General features: G+C 39.2%; 1 protein-coding gene across 1 annotated transcript in view; it reads right to left on the reverse strand.

Annotated features, from left to right (window-relative positions):
• Window positions 1-211: 211 nt before the first annotated feature.
• The window catches only part of LOC116298823 (dynein axonemal heavy chain 6), a 49,290-nt gene continuing 22,704 nt past the window's right edge, over window positions 212-26,797 (reverse strand). Inside the window, exons 41-92 of the mRNA XM_089036039.1 lie at window positions 26,296-26,379; window positions 25,906-26,133; window positions 25,525-25,746; window positions 25,112-25,259; window positions 24,654-24,760; window positions 24,468-24,518; window positions 24,054-24,185; window positions 23,684-23,757; window positions 23,049-23,146; window positions 22,406-22,569; window positions 21,856-21,987; window positions 21,032-21,111; window positions 20,692-20,772; window positions 18,636-18,786; window positions 18,126-18,179; window positions 17,833-17,924; window positions 17,369-17,524; window positions 17,061-17,127; window positions 16,739-16,893; window positions 15,978-16,158; window positions 15,785-15,910; window positions 15,452-15,561; window positions 15,044-15,116; window positions 14,793-14,882; window positions 14,104-14,186; window positions 13,901-13,985; window positions 13,363-13,515; window positions 12,666-12,764; window positions 12,309-12,440; window positions 12,153-12,224; window positions 11,897-12,082; window positions 11,363-11,535; window positions 10,880-11,060; window positions 10,389-10,568; window positions 10,151-10,257; window positions 9,556-9,682; window positions 9,044-9,112; window positions 8,631-8,708; window positions 8,056-8,211; window positions 7,666-7,856; window positions 6,658-6,751; window positions 6,027-6,267; window positions 5,444-5,649; window positions 4,862-4,976; window positions 4,411-4,532; window positions 3,819-3,989; window positions 3,246-3,425; window positions 2,669-2,761; window positions 2,470-2,530; window positions 1,609-1,883; window positions 1,226-1,337; window positions 212-777 (exon numbers count right to left, since the gene is read on the reverse strand). Of these exons, the coding sequence (XP_088892165.1) occupies window positions 674-777; window positions 1,226-1,337; window positions 1,609-1,883; window positions 2,470-2,530; window positions 2,669-2,761; window positions 3,246-3,425; window positions 3,819-3,989; window positions 4,411-4,532; window positions 4,862-4,976; window positions 5,444-5,649; window positions 6,027-6,267; window positions 6,658-6,751; window positions 7,666-7,856; window positions 8,056-8,211; window positions 8,631-8,708; window positions 9,044-9,112; window positions 9,556-9,682; window positions 10,151-10,257; window positions 10,389-10,568; window positions 10,880-11,060; window positions 11,363-11,535; window positions 11,897-12,082; window positions 12,153-12,224; window positions 12,309-12,440; window positions 12,666-12,764; window positions 13,363-13,515; window positions 13,901-13,985; window positions 14,104-14,186; window positions 14,793-14,882; window positions 15,044-15,116; window positions 15,452-15,561; window positions 15,785-15,910; window positions 15,978-16,158; window positions 16,739-16,893; window positions 17,061-17,127; window positions 17,369-17,524; window positions 17,833-17,924; window positions 18,126-18,179; window positions 18,636-18,786; window positions 20,692-20,772; window positions 21,032-21,111; window positions 21,856-21,987; window positions 22,406-22,569; window positions 23,049-23,146; window positions 23,684-23,757; window positions 24,054-24,185; window positions 24,468-24,518; window positions 24,654-24,760; window positions 25,112-25,259; window positions 25,525-25,746; window positions 25,906-26,133; window positions 26,296-26,379 (6,702 nt within the window). The 3' untranslated portion in view covers window positions 212-673. The remainder of the gene's footprint in view (window positions 778-1,225; window positions 1,338-1,608; window positions 1,884-2,469; window positions 2,531-2,668; window positions 2,762-3,245; window positions 3,426-3,818; window positions 3,990-4,410; window positions 4,533-4,861; window positions 4,977-5,443; window positions 5,650-6,026; window positions 6,268-6,657; window positions 6,752-7,665; window positions 7,857-8,055; window positions 8,212-8,630; window positions 8,709-9,043; window positions 9,113-9,555; window positions 9,683-10,150; window positions 10,258-10,388; window positions 10,569-10,879; window positions 11,061-11,362; window positions 11,536-11,896; window positions 12,083-12,152; window positions 12,225-12,308; window positions 12,441-12,665; window positions 12,765-13,362; window positions 13,516-13,900; window positions 13,986-14,103; window positions 14,187-14,792; window positions 14,883-15,043; window positions 15,117-15,451; window positions 15,562-15,784; window positions 15,911-15,977; window positions 16,159-16,738; window positions 16,894-17,060; window positions 17,128-17,368; window positions 17,525-17,832; window positions 17,925-18,125; window positions 18,180-18,635; window positions 18,787-20,691; window positions 20,773-21,031; window positions 21,112-21,855; window positions 21,988-22,405; window positions 22,570-23,048; window positions 23,147-23,683; window positions 23,758-24,053; window positions 24,186-24,467; window positions 24,519-24,653; window positions 24,761-25,111; window positions 25,260-25,524; window positions 25,747-25,905; window positions 26,134-26,295; window positions 26,380-26,797) is intronic.

Genomic DNA, 26,797 nt, shown 5'->3' on the forward strand with positions numbered 1-26,797 from the left:
TTCTAAGAGCTGGAGATTGTGATAAGGATACCGCTAAACCGCCCATTTATCAATTTGAAATTCATAAGTACCCAGTGTGCACAAACAATGCAATCTCCAATGGGCGTGCCTGCAAGATACAACACAGCGATAAATCATGAATTTGACATTCATGCTGTTTACAAAAAAGATGGACTGAAGAACATCTGATAAAAAAGATGTTTATTTGTACTGTTCATCTAGTTTCCATGTTCTTGTAATAAATATTAATGCCCCCAGAACAATGAGGCAAAAAAGACGAGAAAATTGAGCAAAAATGATCGACCAAAATAAGTAAAAGCTATATCGTAGTTACAAACACTTTTGTATATACAATGGAATATTTTGAATAGTAAAAATGGAAATAAAACCGCTAATGTTTTGCATGAATAATGACAAATAAAAGTGTTTATTTAAAACCAAAATGAATGTATCAAACCGTTGCTGATTTAACTCCAAAATATAACACCAAATTACCACACTTCATTCGAAAACAGAGAAAAAAAACCCAAAAATATCTTAACACGCCGAATATATTTACAAAGTGCCATTGATAAGCATCATATCGGGTATGAAAAATACAGGCGAAAAAATTGAGAAATCGAATATTTTTTTTACATATCTGCAGACAAGTATCAGGTAGGGTTTCAAAGAGTTAGTCATTCAACTGACAAAGTAATGCAGTTCCTTTCTCGATCCAGTAAGACTGGGGGGAGTCGGTGGGTAAATACACAGCAACGACGAAGTTAGTCGAGTGACCTACAGGAAAACAAACCAAAAAAATATTATTTAATATTTATTATCTAATATTTAAAAAATCATATTTTATCTATAACCTGAAACAAGCTCTCGGCTGATTAAAGTCAGGGCACGACTAACTCACAGATCAACCTGAAACAACCTCTCGGCTGATCAAAGTCAATGTACTGCTACTCAAAGATAGAATTGGAATTAACATGTTAGATTTTGAGGTGGAAGGAAAACCCAAGAACCTGGAGAAAAACCCTCGAATCAAGGGAGAGACCTAACAAACTCTTCTCACATGTGATGCTAAGTCCAAAAATCGAACGCTAGACCCAAGAAGTGAGAGGAGAGTGCAGTATCGCAACACCACTTTTGATTAATCAAAAGCAATCAGAAATGTTTTGCGCACATTTAGTATGGATACATGTAAAAGGACCTTCAAGTAAAGAACATGCAACTTTACCTGTAGTTGATAGTACACCAGCTCTCTCGGACGTTTTGTACAGAGGGCATTTGTACAAGGCGGGGTCTGGTACCACGTTCATTTGAGGCTCCATATGTAACATAGGTAATGGCTGTCATATAACAAAGACAATGATAATTAGAATAGTTGGCTCCAATAAATCCTGTTTGTTTTGTGTGCTTTTTTGTTGGTTGAAAGTGTCAATCTGTCCCAATAGATGGTCACATCTCAGACAATTCATAAGATAGAAACTTCCTTGAAGTCACATGCAAATTTTCAAAACACAAGGAGTCTCCCCTCCGTCCTTTCCCTCGCGCACCACCTCCCTCTCAGCTCATCCTTCGCCTAGAAGGCCCGAGTTTACGAAAAAAAGCATTACTTACCGGATTCATGACTCCATATTCAGCATCTCCTAGTAACATTCTGTCGTCATCCCATCGTGCGCAATCAAAGTACAGTCCATGTACAAGCACACCGTCCTCTGGCACCTCCATCTCATCGTCCATTTGTAGGGTCTGTCCGTACTCAAGCTTCGCCGTCGCCTCAGCTACCTCTTCTTGGTATCGATACTGCGGTAGCACGTTGTAGTTAAATGAAAGTTGATCTATTGGTAGGTTGTATTTACGGGCGTGGTTTTGTAGCGCTCCTGTTAGGAAACCTGAAATTGCCATTAAAAAATAGTTAAATATCCTGTCTGATATCATTCTTCATGTATGAGTTGCAGCAGATCTAAAATGCGCGCAGGAATCTTGTGATCGCCCCTCTTCTAAGTAGGGCGCCAGCTTAGATAACACCTGACACATAAAGTGTTCGAGTCATTGCCTTGAAGACGTTTCTTCCATTCCAAGTCTATCTAGTTCTCTGTCCTTACATTCTAAATGGATTATCCGCAATCTTTTGCACTGTGATTAGTGTTTTAGAGCTATCTTGAGGTTGTCCAGTTGCTTTTGACAATGAAACTAAATATACCATTTCGGCGGTAACACTACTAATCAGAAAAAGGGAAATAAGAATCTGACTAGGAGCTCGGTGTTGTATGTGAGTTGAGTTTGTTTGTTGGTTCTCTCCTGTGCTTCGAGGGTTTTCCGGGTTCTCCGGTTTTCCTCCCTCCGCCAAAACCAACTTCTAAATTCCAATTCGATCTTGGGCTTTCACCTAGCATGGATCTGTGGGTTCCATTCGTGATTGTCCCACTCTGTGATTACAGAGAAAACTGATAGATTTTAGATTTTAGAATTCGTTACCTTGAGGGAAGAAAAAACCAGATATCCAGAAGGATTTAGGCGGACCATGGATGATCCATTGCTGTTGGAAAACAAAGAGAACTACATCACTACATCAGTGGCAAGCAAACTATAGTCAATAAACAGGGTTAATTCTATTGATTGAGCCAACACGACTGCCGTGCGCTAGAGGTCCATTACGTGGACGATGACTACTTACATCAATGAAGGAACATCTGAGTACCAGGTCCTTGACCCATGAACCTAGAGACTTTAGAGACGGGTAAGCCGCATTTGACCACATAGTGGGAACCTAAGAAGAGAAAGAAAACATGGTATTACGAATACATACACAAATATGAAGCATTGAAAATACTTGATTGTATTTTATACGACCATGCGCTGTGTATATTGGATAATGAGCGTTGACTGGTTGTTTAACTTCAGGGCCAATTTTATCGTAAGGGCCCCGTCCCGCGTGACACGAAAAGAAGTTTTGTAAATTTGCCGCCTAGTCAAAATTGAACTTCGTTTATTCGTATCGGGAACTAATAAGTCAGTATCGAGTTCCGTTTAAGAAAAATGGCAAGACGAGAGTAACTGAATACATTCTTGGTGGCTTATCTTTTATACCTGCTCTCGACTATCTGTCTTTAGAGGTGTAATCACATTCATGAGACTTATGTCACTACTTATTGCATTTTGGTAACGTTATATGCAACGTGATACTTTGTCAGCAAAAGCACTAGAACACGCTATTATCTGCATATATAATGACTTTGATAAAGGATCCTTACCATATTGTTAAGGAAACTGGTGTATACCATGTCCAGTTCTAGGGACATGACAACTAAACCCTTTATAGCCTTCTGTAGTTGATTGAGAGAGGTTTTGATGACTTTGAGCAAGGTGTTGAATCGATCAACTTCCTGACCAAGGACTGTTGTCAAAGAGTTGTATCTACCTTTGTCATCGGTCTTCAATAAAAAAAACAAAAACAGAATAGATGAGTAAATACTCCCCACGGAAAATGAGAAAAGATTAATCCCTGCATGAGGACGATGCCGTCATTTTTATAGGTTGGTATTCACATTGGTGAATGAATTGTAGGTTTTTCACGTGCCGAAGGTAGTCACTCGTGAAGGCGATGGCGCGCATGCTCGAACTTTTTCGTCCTTGCAATCATCATCATCATCGTCGCATCGGCATCATCATCATCCCAGCCACCACCAAAACCATCAAAACTATTATCATCGATATTATCATCATCATCAGCATCATCGCCACTATCATTAGCATCAGCATCACCATTAACACCACCATCATCATCATCACCACCACCACCATCATCAACATAATCATCATGTTACCTTAAAGAGAGATTTGTCCGCCTTTTCCATGTCCAGTACATCAGGTAACTTTGACAAAATGCTGTCAGCAAGTTCGTATACAATCTCGTCGTTAGTCTTCCCTCCGCCACTACTGGCCAAGCGTGGCTGAACCTCCAATACAGTAAATACCAACTGATGGGTCTCTTGGGTCTAGAGAGAAAAAAGACAAAAACGATAAATTAAGATCTCGATCACTCCCCATCATGTTTGATTTTTTTGGGGAGGGGAGGGGGTGGATATTAATTAACGGGTTGCTTCAAAGTTGTCCCATTTGCATCATTTGGTATATAACGTTACACTTCAAATATTTTAATATCGAGAATGTTGCTTGGAAGAATCTTCTCCACAGAACATATCCCATGATACTCCTTGAAATATCTTTATTGGGTTTTCCTTCCGACTCCAAGTGGTTTTCTATCAATATTTAAACTTGGAATTGGTTGTATAAGAAAGACTTCTAAATAAAAATAATTTTCCCACTAAGTAGAAATTTTGTGCGCGTAAATGAAGTTATTTTATGAAATGGTCAAGTAAATAAAAAGTTAAGAAATCTTATGCAAGCAAACCTCACCTGGAAGGCGATGTTAGCATTCTCGTACATGTCAAACACTTCGGGTTCATCACTGATTGGAAGATTCTCTATATATTCCCTGTACTCCTTCACTGTATCATAGCCTGGCGGGAAATAGATGCCTGAAACAACAACAACAAATATCATCAACACCATTAGTATTAATTACTATCAAACACGTGACTTTGAAATTGACTAGGGGCAATGGTTCCTTCTCAAAAGTATCGTGGATGCAAGGTTAACATGAAAATTTTTAAAAAAATGTTTCTCCATGTTTGCAAGCGTGTTTCTTGCCCTGATCCTAGCGGTTAGCGGTAAAATTGATGTTTAAGGTTTCTATTACCGGAAGAAACGTCTATTGATATTAAAGAATTATTATTCTTTTTGCACAAGAAAAGGACAGTTGTTTGAAGAGCTGTTTGCTTTGAGCTACATGTACATGTCAACGTACCGGAGTGTGAAAACTTGTAGCCATCTTCTAGAATGCGGGGAGAGAAGAATCGTCCAAGAATGGTTGAAAGACAACGTTGATCCCATGCGTCTGTGACGCGACCACCATATGTGATCTAAAACAAGAAAGTCATCAGCATCACAATCACTACCATTATAATTATCATCGCCATTATCGTGCATTTAATATCAAGACCACCTCCCTGCATTACCATAATCATCACCATCGATATAATCACCATCGTCATCAGTAACATCATCAACACCGCCTCCACTGCCATAATCATCATCACCATTATCATGCATTCATTACCAACAATACCTCCCTCCATCACCATAATCATCACCATTATCATCAGCATAACCACCAACATCAACATAATCATCACCATCATCATTAGTATCATTATCAACACCACCACTACAACCATCATCATCACCAATACCACACGCTCGTCATCATCAACAATACAATCACCATTATCAACCCTGTCCCCCCAGCACTATATCCCTATAATCATTAAAAAGACTTGTTGTAAGGATACCATTTTATATTATAACAAGACTTTCTGGCTTGACGTACCTCTCCAGTAATAAAAGTCAGTGCATCCCAAGGTATTTGATCGTCGACAAGGAACATCTTAAGGTTCTCTAGAGCACACATTCTATCGGGGTCGTTAAACTCGTACTTGATGTTCCAACCCAGGGGGCCAAACTTCTTCCTCTCTTGGATGATGGCGTGGAAGAAACAGACGCCGAACACGAGTTTTCGCCAATTAACACCAAGAACTGAAGAGAAAAATTATAGTTACTGGAAACACAAAACAACAACAACATTTAAAAGAAAGCCCCCCTCCCCTCCCCCACCACCACCACGTAACACCTAAATAATTTAAACGATAATAGAAATACCGCAACATCCATCAAGGCAGATTTGTCTAAAGTTGCGCTTATGGAAACCCTGACATCATGATATCTTAGGATGCTTTCCATTAAGTCGAGCCGATCGGTCCAAGTTCTCATGTGGTATGCGCCAGTTCTTACTCTTGAACCAACGCGTACCATTTGAGACTGTCGCTCGCACCAATTGGTTTGACTTAATGGAAAGCGCCCTTAGTATCACAGCCATCTCAAGTTCTGCCCTTCACAACAGAACGTTGACTTACGGTGATTTTCAAACGTATCAGACGTTATTTCTCCAAAAGCCCTCTTCATGTTCGCTCTCAGACCTTTGGGAGGTTCATTAGTAACCTTGACGCTGTTTTGGAGGACTGTTACTGGGAATGACTTGGTTGGCATGGAGCTCAGGAATAACCGGAAGTCATCGTGTACATCCGCATCCGGTGACGTAATTTCTTTAACGGTTGTCTCCATGGCCAACATCCAAGATGCTGCAAGATGACAATTCTGCAAACAATAAAGAACGATTTATCTCAAGTTGAGAACCAATACATTGAGGCTGAAACTTCAGATGAAATCACAAGCTAGCAAAACTAGTAAGGTTATGAAAATGCAACAAGTTCAGCATTTCAAGTTCCAATCGTTACCTTATCATAAATGCAATTTGGTTTACTTTTTTTGCAAGGTTTTGTAGCAAGCAGGGCAGAATGAATGCTATGCTAACCAATAATTGTTCCGTTTAGGGGTTTCTATCTGAGTTTAGAAATTTGGAACCATAAAAAGAACATTGGATCTAAGATGAGTATCTAATCGATTCCTCGTGGACCTCCGGTCAACATACCAGAGTATCATCCCTCAATGGTAGCACTCTATTGTTGAAATTCTGATAGGCTTTACCTGTAAAAAGACCCAATCTCCATTCTTAGTGGCACTAGCTATCATCTTCTCGGCTACTGGTCCTTGACCTTGACCAAGTGAAATGGCTTGGATCCTGTCGGGTTATCGATAATATTATCAACACTTACAATACATCAATACGACGCCTGATCCGCGCGTGCGCTCACCAGGCGGACAGACTTCATAATCTGTCTGGTGGGTGCGCGTGCGGGGGTGGGGCTCAGGGTGGCGGAGAGCTTGTCTCTCCTTTATTTAGTACATATTCATATACTTATACTTCATTTATAGAGCATTTTTCGCTAATTACGCTGCTTAGGGTCTTTCTTTATAATGCATTTTTGTCATGTTTTGTTGTTTTTCTTGGGAGTTTTCACATAGGGATAACCTCATAACTTCCTTTCAAGTCGCCTATTATTGTGCTTTGTTGTCTTATTTGTATCGCTTTTTGCTAGCCTCTGCTCTTACTTGTATTTTACTATTTGTCAATAATTTATTTGCGATTTGAATAAACTATGTATGTATGTATGTATGTATGTATCCATGAACTATCTATTAAACTATCGCTTAAATTGCCCGTCTAGCTACAACACTTGTTGTTATGAAAGTAAATGTTGTATGCAAGTCTGTTACGACACCTAGCACGGTGACGGTTCGAAGTGATGCGCCCATTGAACCAATCAAAGTGCATAATATCATTTTACACAGCATACCGTCATGGTCACGGTCATGACACCTAGCACGGTCACGGTATGCATTGATGCGTCCATTGAACCAATCACAACGCGTCGTATGACTGGTTATCCAATGAAAAAAAAAAAATCACAAAAACACACCGTCACAGGCACGATACGGTCACTGTCATGACACGGGCACGGTCTTACCACCATGAATTCAACCTTTGTTTATAATTTTAGTTATGCATAACGTCATAGGCAGTATACGAAATCCCCATAACATCGGCATTCTCCGCAAGTAATAACATCGCACAGGTTTAAACCCCATACATACCTATCGGTGTAGCTCATATCCTTAGCGAACCTCAAGAAAGCATTCATTGGATCAGAGCCTGTTGACAGGATGAAGATCAGAGGGATGGAAGGAGAGATGTTTTCGAAAAGAACTGGTAAGTCAATGGATGGACTCTCCACAAACGTCTTGCCGAGGTTTTCAGAAACCCAATCTACAGCTGCAAATATCACCTAAAATACAGGAAATGTAACATGAAATGTTGGAAGGATTGAAGCAAACTTTTGCGCAAGTTTTTGTACGAGGGCAAAATTCGTTTAAGTGTTGGAAAGACTGCGTCAAGCTTATCTGAAGACCCTCAGGATTAAATGATCATGATCGCACTGTTTCTACTCAATATTCAAAGCGCATTTTAACATGAGTTACTCTCACCTTTTCTTCTTTAAACGCTTTGATAAAAATCAATCTTTCAAAGCTCGTTAGTCTCTCCTGCCAGCTCTTTTCTTTTCCTTCTTCTTCTCCCTCTTCATCACTGGAATCACTGTCTTCTTCTTCTTCGTCACTTCTTATAGCAGCATTGGGACAAACCTAGTAGAGTTTGACATAATTTTGAAATCACGTTTAAGTTTGAATTGTAGATGTATTGACACCATAAAAATCATTTAATCGACATGCTTCATCCTTAAATCGGGGTCAGGAGTCGATACCAGTGTTTTCACACAATGTGATCGACTTCTCTCTAATATTTGTAGACTTCAGATCAGTCGAACGTCGAACTTCACATGACCCAAACCTAATTGAAACAATGGATAACAAGGCGATCGATCTTCTTTGATGTCATTAGGTTCGGCTCACGTGAAGTTCGACGTTCGACATGAGCCTTAGATTTGGCTATCATTATCGGAGCACTGATAGCGAGGGGGGTACTGAAGGGTTCACGATCGACCTCCTCGAATGAAGATATCGTTGTGGATTATCAGCTTTTAGCACAGTATCATAATGCATACCGTAATGTTTCCCATGGAGATTGCAATGGGCTTTTTCAAGAAATCCTCCTTTAGACCTTTGAATGAATGTATCATATCCTAGGAAATAACAAGAATGTTGCTCAACAACAAACGAAAATTATTTTTACTAATTACACAACAACAATCGAATAGTGAAAATATTTAACATACCCCCCCCCCCCCCCCCCACGTTACCAGCGTGGTTGGTCTTTGTAGTGTAGTGGTTAACACGTCGGACTAGAATACCGAAGACGTGGGTTCGATTCTCGCTAAGGGCATTTGATATTTTTCTCTCGTTCTCTCTATTTCATTACACACACCGAACACATAATTTATTACTCCCCTCCCCCCAATGTACTTCTAAAGTCGATAAGAGGAGGGTAATTTATGTGTAATAAGAATGCTGTACTGACCTCTAGATCACAACAACTGTTCCACATGGCATCGGTTAACCAAGCAGCATCAGGCTTGGGAGGTCTTTCCTTTAAAACGCAAATCAAAATATTTCGTTATTTGAGAAACATAAAACGCGCGCGCGATTCTTTGCTTTGATATGTACACGCTGGGAGTTGTAGAACACAAGACAAGCTAAAGAACACGAGGTGTAAAGAGTTTTTTCTTGCTTTTCAAGTGCTCTGAAGAATGATTCTATCACAGCACAAAGGCACTTTAAGGCATTTTATATCACTCTTTATTGTGGTTAAGTTTTTATTTACGCGAGCCAGTCTCAGTCCTTTTATACATGCAAACAATGTGGTCAACCAATTAGAGCGCAGGACTTTATAACATACATATAAAATGTAGTGACGTAGTGCACAAACTATATTATAAATTTCATACCTTATCCTTATCCATTATTATAATATCTACATGTGTATATAATTTATTGACGCAGTGCGCAAACTATAGCACATAAATGTCAAACCTTATCCATGCCGCCACTTCCTCTCAGCAAGAAGTTCCATTCGATATCAGTAACGATTCCTTGCTGTCTCATGATATCTCCGCACAACATGAACGAGTAAACCAACTTGTGTTTCTCAAACAAACCTCTAGAAGATTATCGGAAAATCAATTGTTTCGTTAATCAGACAAGTGGGACGTATTGACCGTTTTGTTTCTATTGCATCTTATGAAATACTTTTGATGATGTGCAATATAACTGTTGGAGTGGTTGCGCCTACAGCACCCTCAAGATGATCAAACACTGTGCGTGCGTTTTTTGGAGCACGTTTTGTATGTGTGAGCACATCTAGATACATATAATTCAGCTAAGCTAGATTGCTGCGCATCCTTTACAACGAAAGGGAAAGTGCCTCCCAATAGTTATTTCACAGTCAAACAGCATGACCTCTCAACATTTGCTAGTTAACTAGCTTGCGATGCTCTTTGGTCTGCGGTGTTGCGAAGAAGAGAGGGGGAAACATCTTGTCTAGTCTTTTCTTCCTCTCTTCTTTGGGACACTGCAGATCAAAGAGCGGCACAGGTTCATTTTTAACCATTCAGACTCCGTGAGTTACCTTGCCACATTCACGTAAACTGTTTTTGTGCAGTTGTTCAGCAGGATTTCCAGTCTCTTGTCGAGATCGTCTGTCTTTTCGCTGTTCTCAATACACGTGTTGAAAAGCTGGAAAAAAAACCCGCCAAACCATTCAAATCAACAATAACTCACACTGTATTAAACACACTGTATTAAATACACTGTATTAAAGACTGGTATTAAACTTAAGAGACTATCTTACAGAGATTAAGACGCACCTGTTTGAAGTACTTTAACGAATACTGATACATAGGATCGACTTCAGCCAGACTAGCCACTACGAAGTACATGACGGAGCCTCTAGTAGCCACTGGTCTGTACTTCTCACGGGCCTGGCTAATCATCTCTTCTGTCTTCTCGGCTTCTTTCAGTCGATTGCTGATCACACCCGACGTCACCTAGAAAAGGAACAGAGGTTATTGTTTATTGCGAGATAAGCGAGAAGGGCAAAGCACAGGTTTGTTAGTCACTGAGAATTACGTGTTTCCCTAGTGAAACAAGAATTATTTAAGCGCTGCAATTTTTCCAAGAAAAGTCGGTTTTTAAAAATCATTGTAGGGCGCGCATGTTATCGTGTTTGCAGTGATAAAGCAGTCAATTGTATCAATGAGATAAGCTGAATAACCATCATCAAGAAGGATACTTATTCTCATTTTATCGACCATATTTCAATATGTTTTGTAGTTCTATTTACTCTCTAGTAACTAACCTTGGACTCATTCAACGTGTTAATGAGAACCTCATCATCCAGAATATTCCCCTCAGAATTGAAGAGTAACTTTAGGATCCTGTCTTCGATGGCCTTCAGTTGGTTTTTATCAGAGTTGATTCGTACAATCAGCTGGTTACGTTGGTCTTCAAGATCTGGTCTCTCTAGACGCACAACGTCACTAAAACAAAGAAAGAAATGAATATTTGAAAAATGTTTTTGCACACATGGCCTGGTTAAGCAGCTCTTCCTTCTCTTCTCTCCACTCGTCTCGTCTTGTCTCCTCTCATTACTGTTTTACTCAATCACGTGACGAGAGGTGTGAACATGTGAACTCAATCTGTTTTGCGAGCGCGCCGTTATGGTTCTTTTGGTATCATTTGTAGCTGTTTCACATTCTCATGAGGTCGAAAGCCTTCATCTTCGGTCCCTATCTTTTGTTAATGAGGCCTAATGGAAATACGATCGAGTGAATATTCTTACCTGAGCAGCTGATCCTCCAGGCCTGATTTAGTAACGGTGAAGTTAATGATAGTGACTTTGATGCAGACTTCCGGTAGATAGTGTGGATTGGACAACTTGGTTGTCATGTAGAAACGGAAATTCTTGTCATAGTCAACATCACTGTCACCCAGACGAATAAGAAGACGTCCACCCTGGAACAAAACAAACGAGTAAATGACCTATCCTTACTAAGCTGGGACAATGGTGAGACTCATAAGCACAGACACGGTCATCATTTGTATTACAAAATATGATAATATAACAGTGTAGGGAAGTCCACCAGCCTTTGTAATGGATCTTGATCACATGGCACAATGATTATCCCCACCAAGAATAAAAATCTTCATTTTACCTTTAGTAACCTCGTCATGAAGCGCTTTGTGCGTTCAAGCTTTGCACCCTAAATAAGCGGAGCTCAACAAGAGGAATAGGAAAGACCTTGGGAGCACGCGACATGAGAGGGAGGGGGCAGGGAATAGAAACGTCTGAGAAGTGACCCATTCATTATCTTACCTGTACAAAGGTCTGTTTGAGGAGTATAGGTTCCAGTGCAGGATCAAGAGTCTCTCCCAGTTCTTCCAGTAACACAGGCATACCAATACGAATACAATTCTCTAGCGTACGTAAGAAGTTATTATCTGTTAGCTTGATGACCTTCAGACCGTTCTTGGCTTCCTTGGATCGAATCCATCGATTAGCCTGATAAACAAAATGGCAGCCAATTAGTACCTTGGAATAGAATGAAATAAGATGCACAAAACAGACATACCTGATCCTGAGGGTCGATCATAAGTGGCCATCTTCGTCCCCTTGTCACAAGAATTGCATTCTCAATTGAAACCTTAAAAAGAGACATAAAAAAAAGAGAAAGTTGAGTGGACTATGCTCTTAAGTAACGAGTTTCCTATATGACATGTTAACTTACAGAGTCTCTCGGAAGTCCGTCGGCATTCCATTGTCTGATCTCGTACGGATCGGCCAACACGTTGATTAGACTGAAGTCCTCGGACACAGGAACCCCGAGGTCTTTGCAACGTTCTATCCATGATGTTATAAGCTGAGTCGCGAAAAAATACAAAACTATTAAGATACTGCGCTTATGTTGCCTGATTGCCCTTGGTTAATGAATGTCCAATAAATGGTATTGCGCATTAAATTGAGTATGTATAGCGCGCGTTTCAAATTTATCTGGCGCTCACAGCTGAACTACTTTAGCTGTAGATACAAGCAACATGCTATGAGCAGTCTTTTAACTAAGGATACACTATTCCAGCATACTTACCTCAATGCGATAGATGTTAGTGAAGGCACCAAAATAGGCAACACAGGCTGCAGCAACGAATACGTTCCCCACCACATTACCGATCTCCTTCTCGAACGCCTAAACAATGGAAAAGGAATGCATAGGTCAGGATTGCCTCATCTGCAAACGAAGCACTACCAACATTTATAAACCCTATTGAAACATGGCCGTAGAAGGCGGAAGGGGTGTGGGACTGGTCGGGGGGAAGTAACCAGAGGGCAAGAACAAACCCTTTTTTGACTAATATTTTTCAAATTTTCTTCTTGCATGTGCAATAAATAAATTAGCAATTTTAGAAAAAACGACATGGCCTTAAAAATATATATAAAACCTATCGTGTCCTCAAAAGTACCGCAAATATGTACGATGTATCTAGGATTTGGCCCCTCCCTCCAATGTACTGAAAATGTATGATTCAATCCCCCTCTCCACGCCCTATTAAACAATTCCGCGTCCCATAGAAAAGGAACCGTAATGATGATGTATTGATAGCTGAATTTCAAGTATGTATCACCTACCGCTACGTTCTCGGTCCATCTGCCCTGCTCATCCCAAAGTACTCAATATGTATGATTTAATCCTCCCTCCCCACGCCCTATTAAACAATTCGGCGTCTCATAGAAAAGGAAGCGTAATGATGATATACAGATAGCAATTTCAAGTATATATCACCTACCGCTACGTTCTCGGTCCATCTGCCCTGCTCATCACCAAGAGCAGTGGTTAGTTTAGAGGCTCGTTTTAGTCTGTTAGCAGTAGTAGCGATGTTCTTGGTCAGGGTTTCTTTCTCTGCGATGCTGTTATCATAAGCAGCTTGTAGTTCAGCAATCTGGACGATAAAGAATATTAGCAGGAATATTACTGATCGTGATGATGATACTTATTATTACGATGATGATCCAAATGATAATAGATAATGATGATGATGATCTCAAGATAAAGATGAACATGGGCGATGATGAGTTACAAGTTTTTTTTTAGCTCAGATGATGATGACCATCACAAACATACATAACTGTATTCAGTAAACCAGGTTAAAAAATCGGAAACTTTACAGCAGATGTGGACGATCACGATCAAGTTAATGTTAATGTTAGGTTATTGTTGATGATACTGCTCGCCAGCTGGTAGTAATGATGATTTCCTCGTATATTACAGATAATCTTGAATTTCTATGGTAATAAGAGAAGCTAAAAAGCCAAGCCCTTCCTTACCTTTCCTTCAACTTCTGCCAGACTGTCTTGTTTCTCTTTCAGAGTAGACATTACGATATCCAACTCAGCCTGCGCAGCTTCCAGTCTAAGAGAAAAGTAAAGACATTTGAAAACCAAAGCGTCATAATTCCTGAACGATTCAAATGAATATAAAATTCTCTAAATGCAAACAAAAAGTGGAAGGAATGAGCGTTATAACTTACTTTTTCTTTTTGGGTTCGACAGTTCTGTAGACCCTGGCGTACAGATCCATGGCTCTCACCCACATTACCATGGACCGACAAGCCTATAAAGAGTAAGAGAGAGATCTTTTGTTTGAGTGGGTTTAAAAGTACGGTTTATAATAGACCTCTTTATCTTGGGCGTAATGTTTTCCCATTTCAGAAAATTTGTCATTGCCTAAAGAATTATTTCTTCGTTTAACGGTTGCGAATGAGAAGTCACAGGAATATAGATACAAGTCTAGCAAAAAATCGTATTATCAGCAAGAGAATGACATGGTATGAAATTCTCGGCCACAGAACTGATGACCACGAATCCCCCCTCCCCTTCCCAAAAATGGAGCGTCATAACTGATCAATGTTATTGGTGGCATGTTTGAAGTAGTTACAACAGAGTTACAGCTTTTCAAGTGCTTTCAAAAGTTCGCAGCTTCAAGATTGCTGTCTTCCAGTCCCATATGTAAATTATCTTAAGATTCTCTCCCATGCCTTGATGTTGTTTCTTTTTTCTTTCTCGGTACTCTGGCTGTTTTTTCTCCACAAAAAATTATTTTCCTAAACCTGAGTTCGATTTAAATTATATTACGGCCACAGTAAATGATGACTGCTGATGTTGTGTGACAAGGGGAAGCTACGTGAGAATAAAAAGAAAAGACATTTTTCAGGCTTACCTTGGAGACTTTTTCTACAACCTCAACCACAAACTTGGGATTTTCGATGTACTTTTTAAGTTTTCTTAAAGTTGCCTCTGGGATGTTGTCCTATAAAAACATCAAGCATTAGAGTTGATCTTTGAACTGACTGCACAACGAAATGTAGTGGTAAAAAAATAAAATAAAAAATAAAAAAAAAAAACCCAGCAGAAACAGCTAAACATATCATATTTGGCTTAAGTAAAACTCGACCTGTACCCCATGTTTACCTTATCGTATTCCATCAGTTTCTTCAGGAAACCACCATCACCAAGAACAGTCTTGGCCGTAGCCCAGTCAGGCCTTAGGGAAAGAAGACAGTATATAGTTGTTAGATAAAATGTGACAAAGGAAAGAGCTTATCATCACCGCCTCTCTCGTCATCATCCCCATCCCCATCAAATCACGATCAGTGCCATCACCTCTCCGGCTACCACACCATTGACATTTTCTTATCACCACTACCACCATCATCACAATCATTATCAACACGACCACCAATACACTTTGCAATTAGAATCACCATCATCACTATCATCACTACTCTTTATCGCTACCACTTTCACCAACGTGTTTGTCACAACAGCTCCACAAGGTCTCCAAAATAAAAGGCAAAATGTGTCTTCTCTATAACTTACTTGGTACCCAGTAATATACAGATAGATTCCATGACAGTCATAACCAGCTCAGGGGGCTTGGTGAAGACACGTAACTCGGATATATCACTCTTATCAAGAGAATCTAAGGCCTGAGGGGAAAAAAAACCCAATAAAACAGCTACTGTGAAAAAACTAGTTTTGGTTTTCTCACTATGATGTTTAGGAATTTCTTCGAGATTTTTTCTACGTTTTCTCTCTTTTACTCCCTCACTCATAAAACGATGAGCATAGGTTTGTTAGCTGCAGAGCCCGTATGTGTTACCCTTGTCTTGACAAGAGAGAGCTTACGATGATAAGTTAACGGAGCCGCACCTTGTTAGCAGCCTCAAGCGCAGGTAAAGCTTCGTCCAGATCCCTTTGCGCCTCAGCCGCGATAGCCTGGGTCTCGTCGGCCTTTTCCTTTGCGACGGCTTCTTCAGCTTGAACAACTTTACGAACCTAAAATAAAAATAAAGGGTTATCCTCGAGTGCAATAGACCAATGCGCATGTCCTAACTATGCTTACTTTGTCAGCTTCATCCTGATCAATCTGTAGTTTCTCCATAAGTTTTTCAACATCAAGTGATTTCTGTTTGAGTAGCGGCTCCAGGGCAACCAACTCCACTTGCATGTTATCGACCAGGTCATTAGTTTCTAGCAGCTTCTTTAGACCGTTCTTAACTCGATCTCGTGCGCCAGTCAGTTGTCTACAAAAAGTGAGAAATATTCAGAGATCTACGCAATAGACGTTTGAGTGTGATATTATTCACAAAAGATTTTCGGGTCTAAAATAGATTTTCTGAATTAAACTTTGTTGTCAAAAATTCTGCTTGTTCAAGGGGGATAAAAAGTGTTTTCACATTTTTTATTTATCTATTTCGGCGTTGTAATTGACTTTTATTTTATTTATTTACGTAGTTTTATCAATGACATTCATCTAAGGAGTCGTACCCAAGTTGTCATGAAAGGAATTAGCTCAACAGAGCTGGCCTCCAATTTAGTACCCCCTAACGATTATTATTATGAAAATCATCCCAGGACCCAGAAATATGTTACAACGGTAAGCTCTTTTCAACAACAACAACAACAACAACAACAACAACAACAACAACAACAACAACAAAGTATTTACGAAGTCATCAGTGACATTATGAGATTCAAAGTTTAACAAGTTTATGTTAAAATCATCGATGATAACAGCAAAGAACTTTGTAGAAGAAATAAGGAGGTCCTGGAGACCATGAAAGATGATTCAGTAGAAGAAGTAAGAGATCAAAAGGGACTTACTTTCTTTTCTCCTCAAGCATAGTCAAGTACAGATTGATCAGTTCCAGGTAGCTGGTAGGAGTAGTGTAGTATCTTCTGCGCAGTTCAGCAAAGAAGCGGTCAGCCATTGAGCTTACACTTGTATGGATTTCTACACACATCTCTGCGACACGATCCTGGTAAAAATCACAACGATGTGACGACACAAAAGTCAGTGCATTTGTAAATCTCAAACAGAGGGAAAATGCGGAGGAAGGGGAAAGGAAGGGGATGGGGCTAGAGGTGGTAGGGGGGAGGAGTCTTTCTCGTCTTTTGGGTGTCTGTCTGTCCATCTTTCTCATACCTTGACTCCTTCAGCTCCCAGATCAACTTCTTCGAAGAAGTTCGTAGACACAGACAGCAGGGCCTCCCTGGATAAGGACGAAAGACAGAATTACCGACTATCGTTATGAAATAAATAGTATCAAGGTAATAAATACAAAGATTTTGTAATACATTAAAGGCCAAGAAGTTTTGGCTTGGAGAGATGCTCGGCGATGAGAGGCAATGAATGTCTCAGCAAGAATTGATGAATCCAATTACACTAGCTTATTAGGTCCGTGTGTCTCAAAGATGGCGATATATTATAGAGCTTCATATATTTATACAAACCTTGGCCATTCAGTAAACCAGTCAATGGTACAACAGTTGACAAGAGATGGGAACATTCTGCAGCGAGTACGGAAAGCATCACCAACTGGACTCATGCACAACACGATGTGCAGGTTGCTACGTACTCGACTGATGAAATGATTGTATACAGCATCTCTGACAAAAAGGAAGAAAGAAAGTTAGACTGAATCTTCATACTAATCTTCCTGTCTAAGCAGATAAAACAATGATCGCCTCCTGGTTGATTGGCACCGGCCAGTTGTGCGGGAGGTTGTGGGTTCAAGTCCCGTGACCTGACCAACACTCAGGGTCTAAAACGATATGAGCCGGTAGAAAGTTTTGAATTCACTCTAGAAATACCTACGAATTGTTAGACCTTCGTCCTGGCTCGATCGGTTGCCCACGTAAAATGACGGAGGGCCACAAGTTTATCAGTATTAAATTGCGGTTTCAAGCTATCTTACCTGTCTCCCTCAGGTACCCCAGCTTCCTTTGCGTGTGGTCTAGTTCCATTCAAGACCTGTTCATATTCTTCGGGTTCAAACAAGTTAGGCACCTGGTGAACAAAATAGGGTTCAAAATACACTTTATTTCTTACACTAATTACATCTTTTATCCTGGAAGGACTTTTGATTTTCAACTACAAAGCTATATGGTACTTGAATGGAAATCTTCGTGTTAGCTTAGTAAAGATACCGTTTTTTCTTCTTGGCAGGATATCACTGCCTTCCAGCAATCGATTTATATCAAATTTTACCTCTCCTGAGTTCAGGATATTGTTGATATCTTCGAGAAATTCTTCTACCACAATCTAAAGAAGCATAAGGAAAAATAAATAAATGTATCAGGATTGTGAAGATTACGTTCTTTTAGGATCAGCTGTCGTATTCGATGGTAGGGTTAATCAAAACAACAACAAAGCAGCAGCAGCAACAAGAACAAGAACAACAACATTGAAATATTATCAAGAACAGCAGCAATAGTCAACAACGACGACGTGAACAGTAACAGCAGCGATGGCGACAACAGCAACAGTAGCAACAAAGACACTCAGCAATAGCAAAGGAAACAGCAAGAGCAAAGACAACAGCAGCAACAGCAACAGGAACAGCAACAGCAAAGACAACAGCAACAGTAGCAACAAAGACACTCAGCAATAGCAAAGGAAACAGCAAGAGCAAAGACAACAGCAGCAACAAAGACAACAGCAACAGCAGGAATAAAAGCAACAAGGGTTCTAGTAGCCATCGTTATCTATCATACCGACCTGTGTATCTGTGAAGAGAAACACTGTGTTTTCACCCTTGACTCCAGCATAGTTATATAGCTGTTTCAGATCTTCACGGAACGATGAGTAATCATAGCCACGGGTCAGCTCGATCTGAAAGCACCTGTATGTAGACATATGACAGGCAAGCCTACCATGGATAGATAAACAATCGGTTAGTTATAAAAGAACCGTCACTTCAGCCAGGTACTAGCGTAAGGGGCCCAAGGATCAAGAGAGGAAGAGCCATACATACATACATAGTTTATTCAAATCGCAAATAAATTATTGACAAATAGTAAAATACAAGTAAGAGCAGAGGCTAGCAAAAAGCGATACAAATAAGACAACAAAGCACAATAATAGGCGACTTGAAAGGAAGTTATGAGGTTATCCCTATGTGAAAACTCCCAAGAAAAACAACAAAACATGACAAAAATGCATTATAAAGAAAGACCCTAAGCAGCGTAATTAGCGAAAAATGCTCTATAAATGAAGTATAAGTATATGAATATGTACTAAATAAAGGAGAGACAAGATCTCCGCCACCCTGAGCCCCACCCCCGCACGCGCACCCACCAGACAGATTATGAAGTCTGTCCGCCTGATGAGCGCACGCGCGAGAAACCCAGAGCAACAGAGAACCCGTCTCCTCCTTAATCTAGACTCTACTAAAAAATATACTAATCGATGTGTACTGCAATATGTAAACATTAAACACCTAAGTGAGACTTCAATTTCTGCTTAAATGATCTAAACCCATCGGTTTCAACAATGTCTTTAGGTAGATCGTTCCACATATTAACAACTCTGACGAAAAAGGAGTATTTGTAGCAGTTAACTCTGGCTGCTTTAACATAAAGTTTGTAGGAATGATTAGCTCTGGTAGACGTCACTTTCGTAAATTCAAAAAAGTCACGGAAATTTAGAATACCTAAACCGAAAACTATTTTGTAACATTCAACTAGAGTTAGGTAGTCCCTGCGGGTCGAGAGAGTAGGCCACTTCAATATTTTACATCTTTCTTCATATGTCATTTCCCCTCTAGTTTGTCGAAGTGCTAGTCTGGAAGCTCTTCTTTGTACTTTTTCCAATGCAGTTATGTCCTTTACCAGGTGTGGACACCAAACGGGTGACGCATATTCAAGGATTGGTCTTACAAGCGCGATATATAGCATCGAAAAGACTGTGGTATTGGCGGTGCCAACAGTTCGTAAAATAGTCCCTAGGACTTTGTTAGCTTTATTTACGGTGATGCCAATGTGTTCACTCCAGGATAGATTATTGGAGATAGTAACACCAAGATCTTTGAAACTATTAACGTCCTTTAAAGTCTCCCCTAAGCCATGTGTTAGCATGTTTAGTATAAAAAAGCCTATCATGGATAGATATACGATGGGTTAGTTATCAAAGAACCGCGTTAAAATTGTTGAGATTACCCTCGTTATTTACTTCACTTCTATTGGCATTTACATCCCTTTCAATAAATGGATCCCCACTTACTCTTATCACACCCCTCCCTCAATTCAATGTTGTTTCTGTAAAAGGTTCGCACCTCACTCAAAGTAGAAGCTGATCATCTCAACATTTCTAGGGGGGAGGGGTGATATAGTTTGTGTTGTGTTTGGATGGGAAGGAGAAGTTGAATATAAGTCTCAACTAGTTTTAACGAGGATCGTAGGTACTAGCATAAGGAGTAAAGGATTAAGAGAGGAAGAGGAAGAGGAAGAGGAAGAGGAAGAGGAAGAGAAAGAGGAAGAGGAAACATTAAAAATACACCATCATCAAAGACTTAAAGCTGATGGTCTACGCTTTTCTTGGCGGAAACCAAGCTAAACGCAGTCTCTTGGAGGAAGAAGGCTCCTGAATATTAATGAGGATGGAGTATGGAAAAGAAAAGAGGGTAGAAGAAATACGGTGTGACTACGAAAATGCTGACATAGGATGTTATGAGCGACATTTGAATTCGAGATTATCCTGGTACGACGGTTTTCTAGCGCAAAGAAAGCCGACTACATTCAAATGTTCAAGGGCTAGTCGGTCAGTGTCTTTTTACCTTGTTAAGCTTTGCTTCCCTGTACCTCCAACACCAACCAACAGGGCGTTTCCTCTTGGCTGACGAACCATACGAGCAATCCTAGATGATAAAATAATTATAATTGTAATTAATAATAATAATAATAATAATAATAATGATGATTATGATGATGATAATGATGAAAATGAAAATGATGATCCAAACCAACAAAAAAGACAAAAAAAAAAAAAAAAAACAAAACAAAACAAAAAACAACGATTATTTACATTGTAGATGTTTCTTTATCAGGCCCAATAAAATAACGCTAATAACAATGTTTTAAATGCTCTAGGTTTTCAGTGGATTTGTGTAGCATTACCTTGAGACGTGCTCTATTGCATCCATAAAGAAAACAAGCTTCATTTCTTTGGATGAGTTCATGTTGTAGTCATCAAGATACTAAGCAAAAGAAAAGAAAATTAAGCCCCGTCCACACGTATCCGGAAATTTTTGTATCCGCAATTTTTTTTTTTTCGGATAAGAAAATGCTCGCGTCCACACGCAGCGTATTCGAATCGTTTTCACTGTCCACACGTATCCGGAAATTTCTTGATCCGCTCTGATGCACGCTAGTGCCTAGTCCCTTTGACGGATAGTTTTTCTTATTGAGCATGCGCAAAATCGTGTTTACGTCAGCGTATTTGAAAATCTGCGGTTACGACCGTCCACACGTATCCGTATTCGGAGCGTATTCGAAAATTACCACTCTGGAGACCGTTTACGAAAATTTCCGGATACAGATACAAAAATTTCCGGACACGTGTGGACGCAACCCGTATCCGCAAAAAAAAAAAAAAAATTGCGGATACAAACATTTCCGGATACGTGTGGACGGGGCCTTGAATAAAAAAAGAAATAGATTAAACAGTGGCACTTCCACAGAGTGTCTCTTCATTCACTGAAATTCCAATTGGAATTAATTTAAAAAATTATCGGATTAAAAAGATTTGAAACAAAAGCCAAATACGAGGAAACGTTTTGGAAAGTATCTATGTCTTTCAGAAAATAGTGGGTAATGCTATTAAGAGTTTAAGAATGCAAAAAAAACCAGCTCAGTTTGTTATTTAGGAGATTCAAAAATTAAGAATGGTGAAAAGTTGAAAAGCATTTTCGTTTTTTATGGCGAGAAAAGAATAAACTTACATCGTTTAACAGGTTTTTCACTTTATTGATATCAACCAATTCTTCGTAAACTTTATCGCTTGGATCAGCTCCCATCTTCATGAAGTCACCAAAGAGAATTGGCTGTTTCTCGAATCGCTCTGCCTCGATGTTCTGAGAAAAGGGAAATAAAAAGGCAAATGAAAAAATGTGAAACAAATTAAAAGCAAACATTAAAATAATATATTATCATGATGACATAATAATATATTATTCCTAATAATTTCTTAGCTAAATTAACTAACTTAACTAACTTAACTAACTTAGCTAACTTAACTTAACCTATCTTATCTTATCTTATCTTAACTTAATCATCTTAACCAACTTAGCTTAATTAACTAACTTAACTATTTTAGCTAACGTAATTAGTTAACTTACTTCCCAGAAGGTAGTAGCTATAAAAAATGGCTTTAGAAAAATGACTTTACGCGGATTTAGAATGAAATGAAACGAGATTGAAACAAAGAGATTGGGAAAGGAAATGGGAAACAAAATGTAGTTCAATTTGATAGACGAATAAATAAATCCTTACCTGTGAGAAATGTTTCTGAGCCATTTCAGCCATGATCTCATTGAAGTATGTTTTGTCTTCTTTGTTGATGAGACGATCATGGAACACCCTTTGAGCCTCATGACAAAATAGACGAAATATTTGTCCCTTGTCACGAATAACGCCCGCGTCTGCTTGGAGAACACCTGAAAAATAGACAGAAATTATTGAATTACGAAACCTTTACATTTTGAAAAACAAAACGGAATATTTTGCCCTTGTTTTTAATACAGACTTAATTCCAGTATTTTTCCCCTCAAAACGAGGAAAAAAGAAATTAGTGAAAAGGAAAATGAGAAACGTTAAGAAAGTTTGAATGAAAAAAAGAAAATAAAAAAATAGGAAGTAGGAAAAAATGGCGCTAAAGATAGTGGGAAACGTTGAGGATGTTTGGATGGAAAAATGGAAAATGAAAGAATAGGAAAGAAGGGAAGGAAAATTGTCGAAAACGAAAATGGGAAAACAGTAAGACTTTTGGATGGGAGAATGGGAAATGAAAGAATTGAAGTAAAGGCAATTTATTGGAGACAAGATTCCCCAATTCTTTTGGATAAATGGAAGAACGAATAAAATGATAGTTATAGAAAGGGAGATGAAGATGTATAAGTATGACGGCAATTCCTACCTTGTATACATTTAGATAAATCACGTAAATTGAAGACATAGTGAGACTTGGCAGGTGTGGGTAGAAGATCTGTACTCATACGTGCATAGATTTCAACACTGAAATAAAAAAAGAACGTCACAAAGTGAATACTTTGGTATACCATTCGTGGTGCGTAAACACTGTACATCTTGGACAGAGCACAGATCGTACGAGCAGAATGAAGGTCAAGAATCAAGGAAGGTTGAAATGGAAACAGTCAATATTAAAATGGTACTTCAATGTACTTCAAGGAACCGTCGATTCTTGTTATTACGAGCATAATTGCAAATAAGGTTTAGTTAAGCCCCCTTATCTCTCAGTGGACGGATATTCTTATAGGTTTGAGCATAATCAAACGCTCTTATCGAGGAAAACATGAAGCCTAACTATTCGTAGAGATAAATACAAAGGCAGCACTTTCTCTTAATTTTTTTAAGACCCAGAATGTTGGCTGGCCGATACAGACCAGGGATGAACCCACTTACACTAATCACACATCAGGCTGGACCAAAATGTATCTGAATGTACCGAGTGGCGGTAAAGTGAAAAACTTGACCTGTTCTGACCAATTCAAAGATGCAGGACCCACTGATTTGTTTACAGTAATAACTTACCTGGCACCAACAATTGCTTCCGTACATTCTCTGACTTCACTTGGAAAGTCCAAGAGAAAGCCACTAACAATTGACTACAAAAGGAAAGAAAACACATATATCAGTATAAAAAACAATTAGACAATGAAAAAGGCTGGCTGATAATAATAAACAATCTTGTCAACATAGAACCATCAATATAAACGGATCCCATCTGGAGTTTAGATTTTTTCTGAGCTGTTAGTTTACTTTGAATAATTTCATTTTATAGATTTCTTCCAAATATTACTCTTCATCTTCTAACGAATTAACAGACAGTTGTCCATAGAAAAGTCTAAAACTATTTTGCCTTGGTGCTTGCATCGTAAATCAATCTTTTTAATGACGATACCTTGAAGATATGTTTGAGGATGTGCTCAGCAGCAGATGGTATACAGAACATACTGAAATGACGCAAGAATCGAGGAGTGACAGGGTTGCGACCCCCACCTGGTGGGGCACAGGCAGCACAGATGGTCATGTCCTGGAAAGCCAAAAAAACCCACGTGTTAGATGGATGCGGAAAAATACGGCAACTGGGATAAGAAGGAAATCGGATTTAATGTACTGGAAATGGAATTTTGATCTATGGGAATGGAAAATACGGTTAAAAGTAGAGGAAGGTATAAATTTGAAGGGACTGGATTTGTCCGAAATTTAGGCCGAAAATATGAATGGGAATCGCTTTCAAGCAACTTCCCAAGAAATTGAAAGAAATCAGCTAAGGCTGAATAAAGAGACACAACAAAAGCATTGAATTAAATACCTGAATTTCTTTCCAAAACAGTTTCTCACGGTCATAAAATCCACGAAAATCCTAAGAAAAAAACAACAAAAAATCAGAAAATTTAACGACATGCTTTCTGCAACATACATGCAGGAAGTATTTTGAGTTGAATGTTAACTGTTCTCAACCATACAGTAAAGAACAGGAAGCATATATACCACATACCTGGTACTGTCTGAGCAGTTCAATAGGTGGCTGAGATCCATACGTGTCTAGCTTGGGCATGTTAAGATCATCTACGAATATGACTACTCTCTTTCCAATAGGAGCACCTGAAGAATGAAGGTGTTAGTATAATGTATTGAGAAGACAGAGAGAACTCGGAAAATTGTTGATAAATGAAAAATTGGAGGATTTTATCATCATCCTCCTCGTTATTAGACATTATCACCACAATCATCAATATTAACAAATGCATCACCGTCACCATCATACATCATCACCGCAACTACCAGGGCCATTATATCCATCATCATTTCCAAAAACATAATCATCATCATCAGACATATACCGTTACCACCACGGCCTTCATATCAATCATTATCGCCGCCACCATCATCAGCATCCTCACGACCATCTTTACGACTTATCATTATCATTATCATAAGCATCAGTTTATTTACCAAGGATATTCTTTCGTTTCTTTTCTAGCTTTGACTCAATCATTTCTTGTGTTCTCTGACTGCTGGTCTGAGCGGAGAAGTTCAACATGACTGCTACAATATTGGATTTTTCTGAGACATCATCCAGCAGTCCCTTGGCAATGACAGACTATAAAAATGAAAGAAAAACATAAAAAAAAACCAGACCTTGGTTTCTTTTGGTATTTCAATCAGCATGGCGTCACGTCTTTTACTCTTGGATTGGGAATCGAGTTGGCATAACACTAGTCTACTTGCCTCTCCATTCTGGGGTGTCGGATTTGATTCTTGGCCTCGGCGTAAGTAGACCGAGTTTGTTAGGTTGAATTAGCCGTACCCTGAATTACATCGGCGCAGCCCTCCTATAACATGTGAAGTTTTTCATATCAACATACCTTGCCAACTCCTGTGGTACCAGTGTACAAGACAGACTTGTTGACTGATAGTAGTTTCTCCATCAGGAATCCAAAGCGCACAGTATCCACAGTGGGCACCAGCAAATCAAAGTAGGGAATGTCGTTACTGTACTTGAAGGATGGGATAATTTTCTCCCAGGGTTCCAAGCGTCGTGTGTCAAAGTCCACATAGTAACTGTAAAGGTCGCCAGAGCCTGGGATCTAATTAGAAACGGTGGACAGAATAACTAAGATGGAGCTCATATAATATATATTAGAAGGGGAATTTTGTTAGAAGGGGAATTTTTTGAAAAGCAAAATGCGCATAAGCATTGACTCTCAGTGTCTTAATCAAGTAACGACACGGATCGTTTCACTGACCCTGACATCATGGTTATCAGCAAACAAGTCCCTGGTGAAGGTATCAAACATGTCGTTGCAACTCTCGATTAGGTTGGCTCCAATTGACCACAGGAAGATGAACAGAAATGCTGTACAAATCAGTGGGTGGAGTTTGGCAGGGTCAAGATTGAAATCAGGACCACCTTTTGCAGGAAACAAGAAACTATCGAACAGACAACACATGGTGGCAACTTTACTCATGTCAACCTATGAGAAAAGTAACATTATAAATAAGAAATATTGGAATACCTCAGAGCACTGCTATTGGACCTCTTGGGTAAGAATTCAATTTTTAAACAAGTAAGGTAAAAAATACTGTTGAATCTTTATTACGCTGCCACCGACAATTTTCAAGTGCCCACTAATTACCTGTTGCATAGCTTGTGTACATTTTTTTCTGACGAATTCTAGTCCAGCATCAACATAATGATCAAAGAGATTCCAGAGGTACTCCTAGAAAAAAGAAGACTTGATTATTATCGACGTTGAAAAAATAATAGAAATATAAATTTACAAATTTGGTTATAATTGAATGACATAGGTAATTGGCCGTAATTCTTTTAATTTCATTAAACATTCATCCATTCAATCTACCACCCACCCACCCTTACATCCATTCAATCTACCACCCACCCACCCTTACATTCATTCCATCTCCCATTCATCCATCCATCCACCCTTACATTCATTCCATCTCCCATCTATCTATCCATCCACCCTTACATTCGTTCCATCTCCCATCTATCCATCCATCCACCCTTACATTCATTCCATCTCCCATCTATCCATCCATCCACCCTTACATTCATTCCATCTCCCATCTATCCATCCATCCACCCTTACATTCATTCCATCTCCCATCTATCCATCC

The sequence above is a fragment of the Actinia tenebrosa genome, unplaced genomic scaffold (genome assembly GCF_029948245.1).
Source record: "Actinia tenebrosa isolate PJP-AT-01 unplaced genomic scaffold, QUT_ActTen_1.0 PGA_scaffold3__52_contigs__length_22856419, whole genome shotgun sequence".
NCBI classification, from domain to species: domain Eukaryota; kingdom Metazoa; phylum Cnidaria; class Anthozoa; order Actiniaria; family Actiniidae; genus Actinia; species Actinia tenebrosa.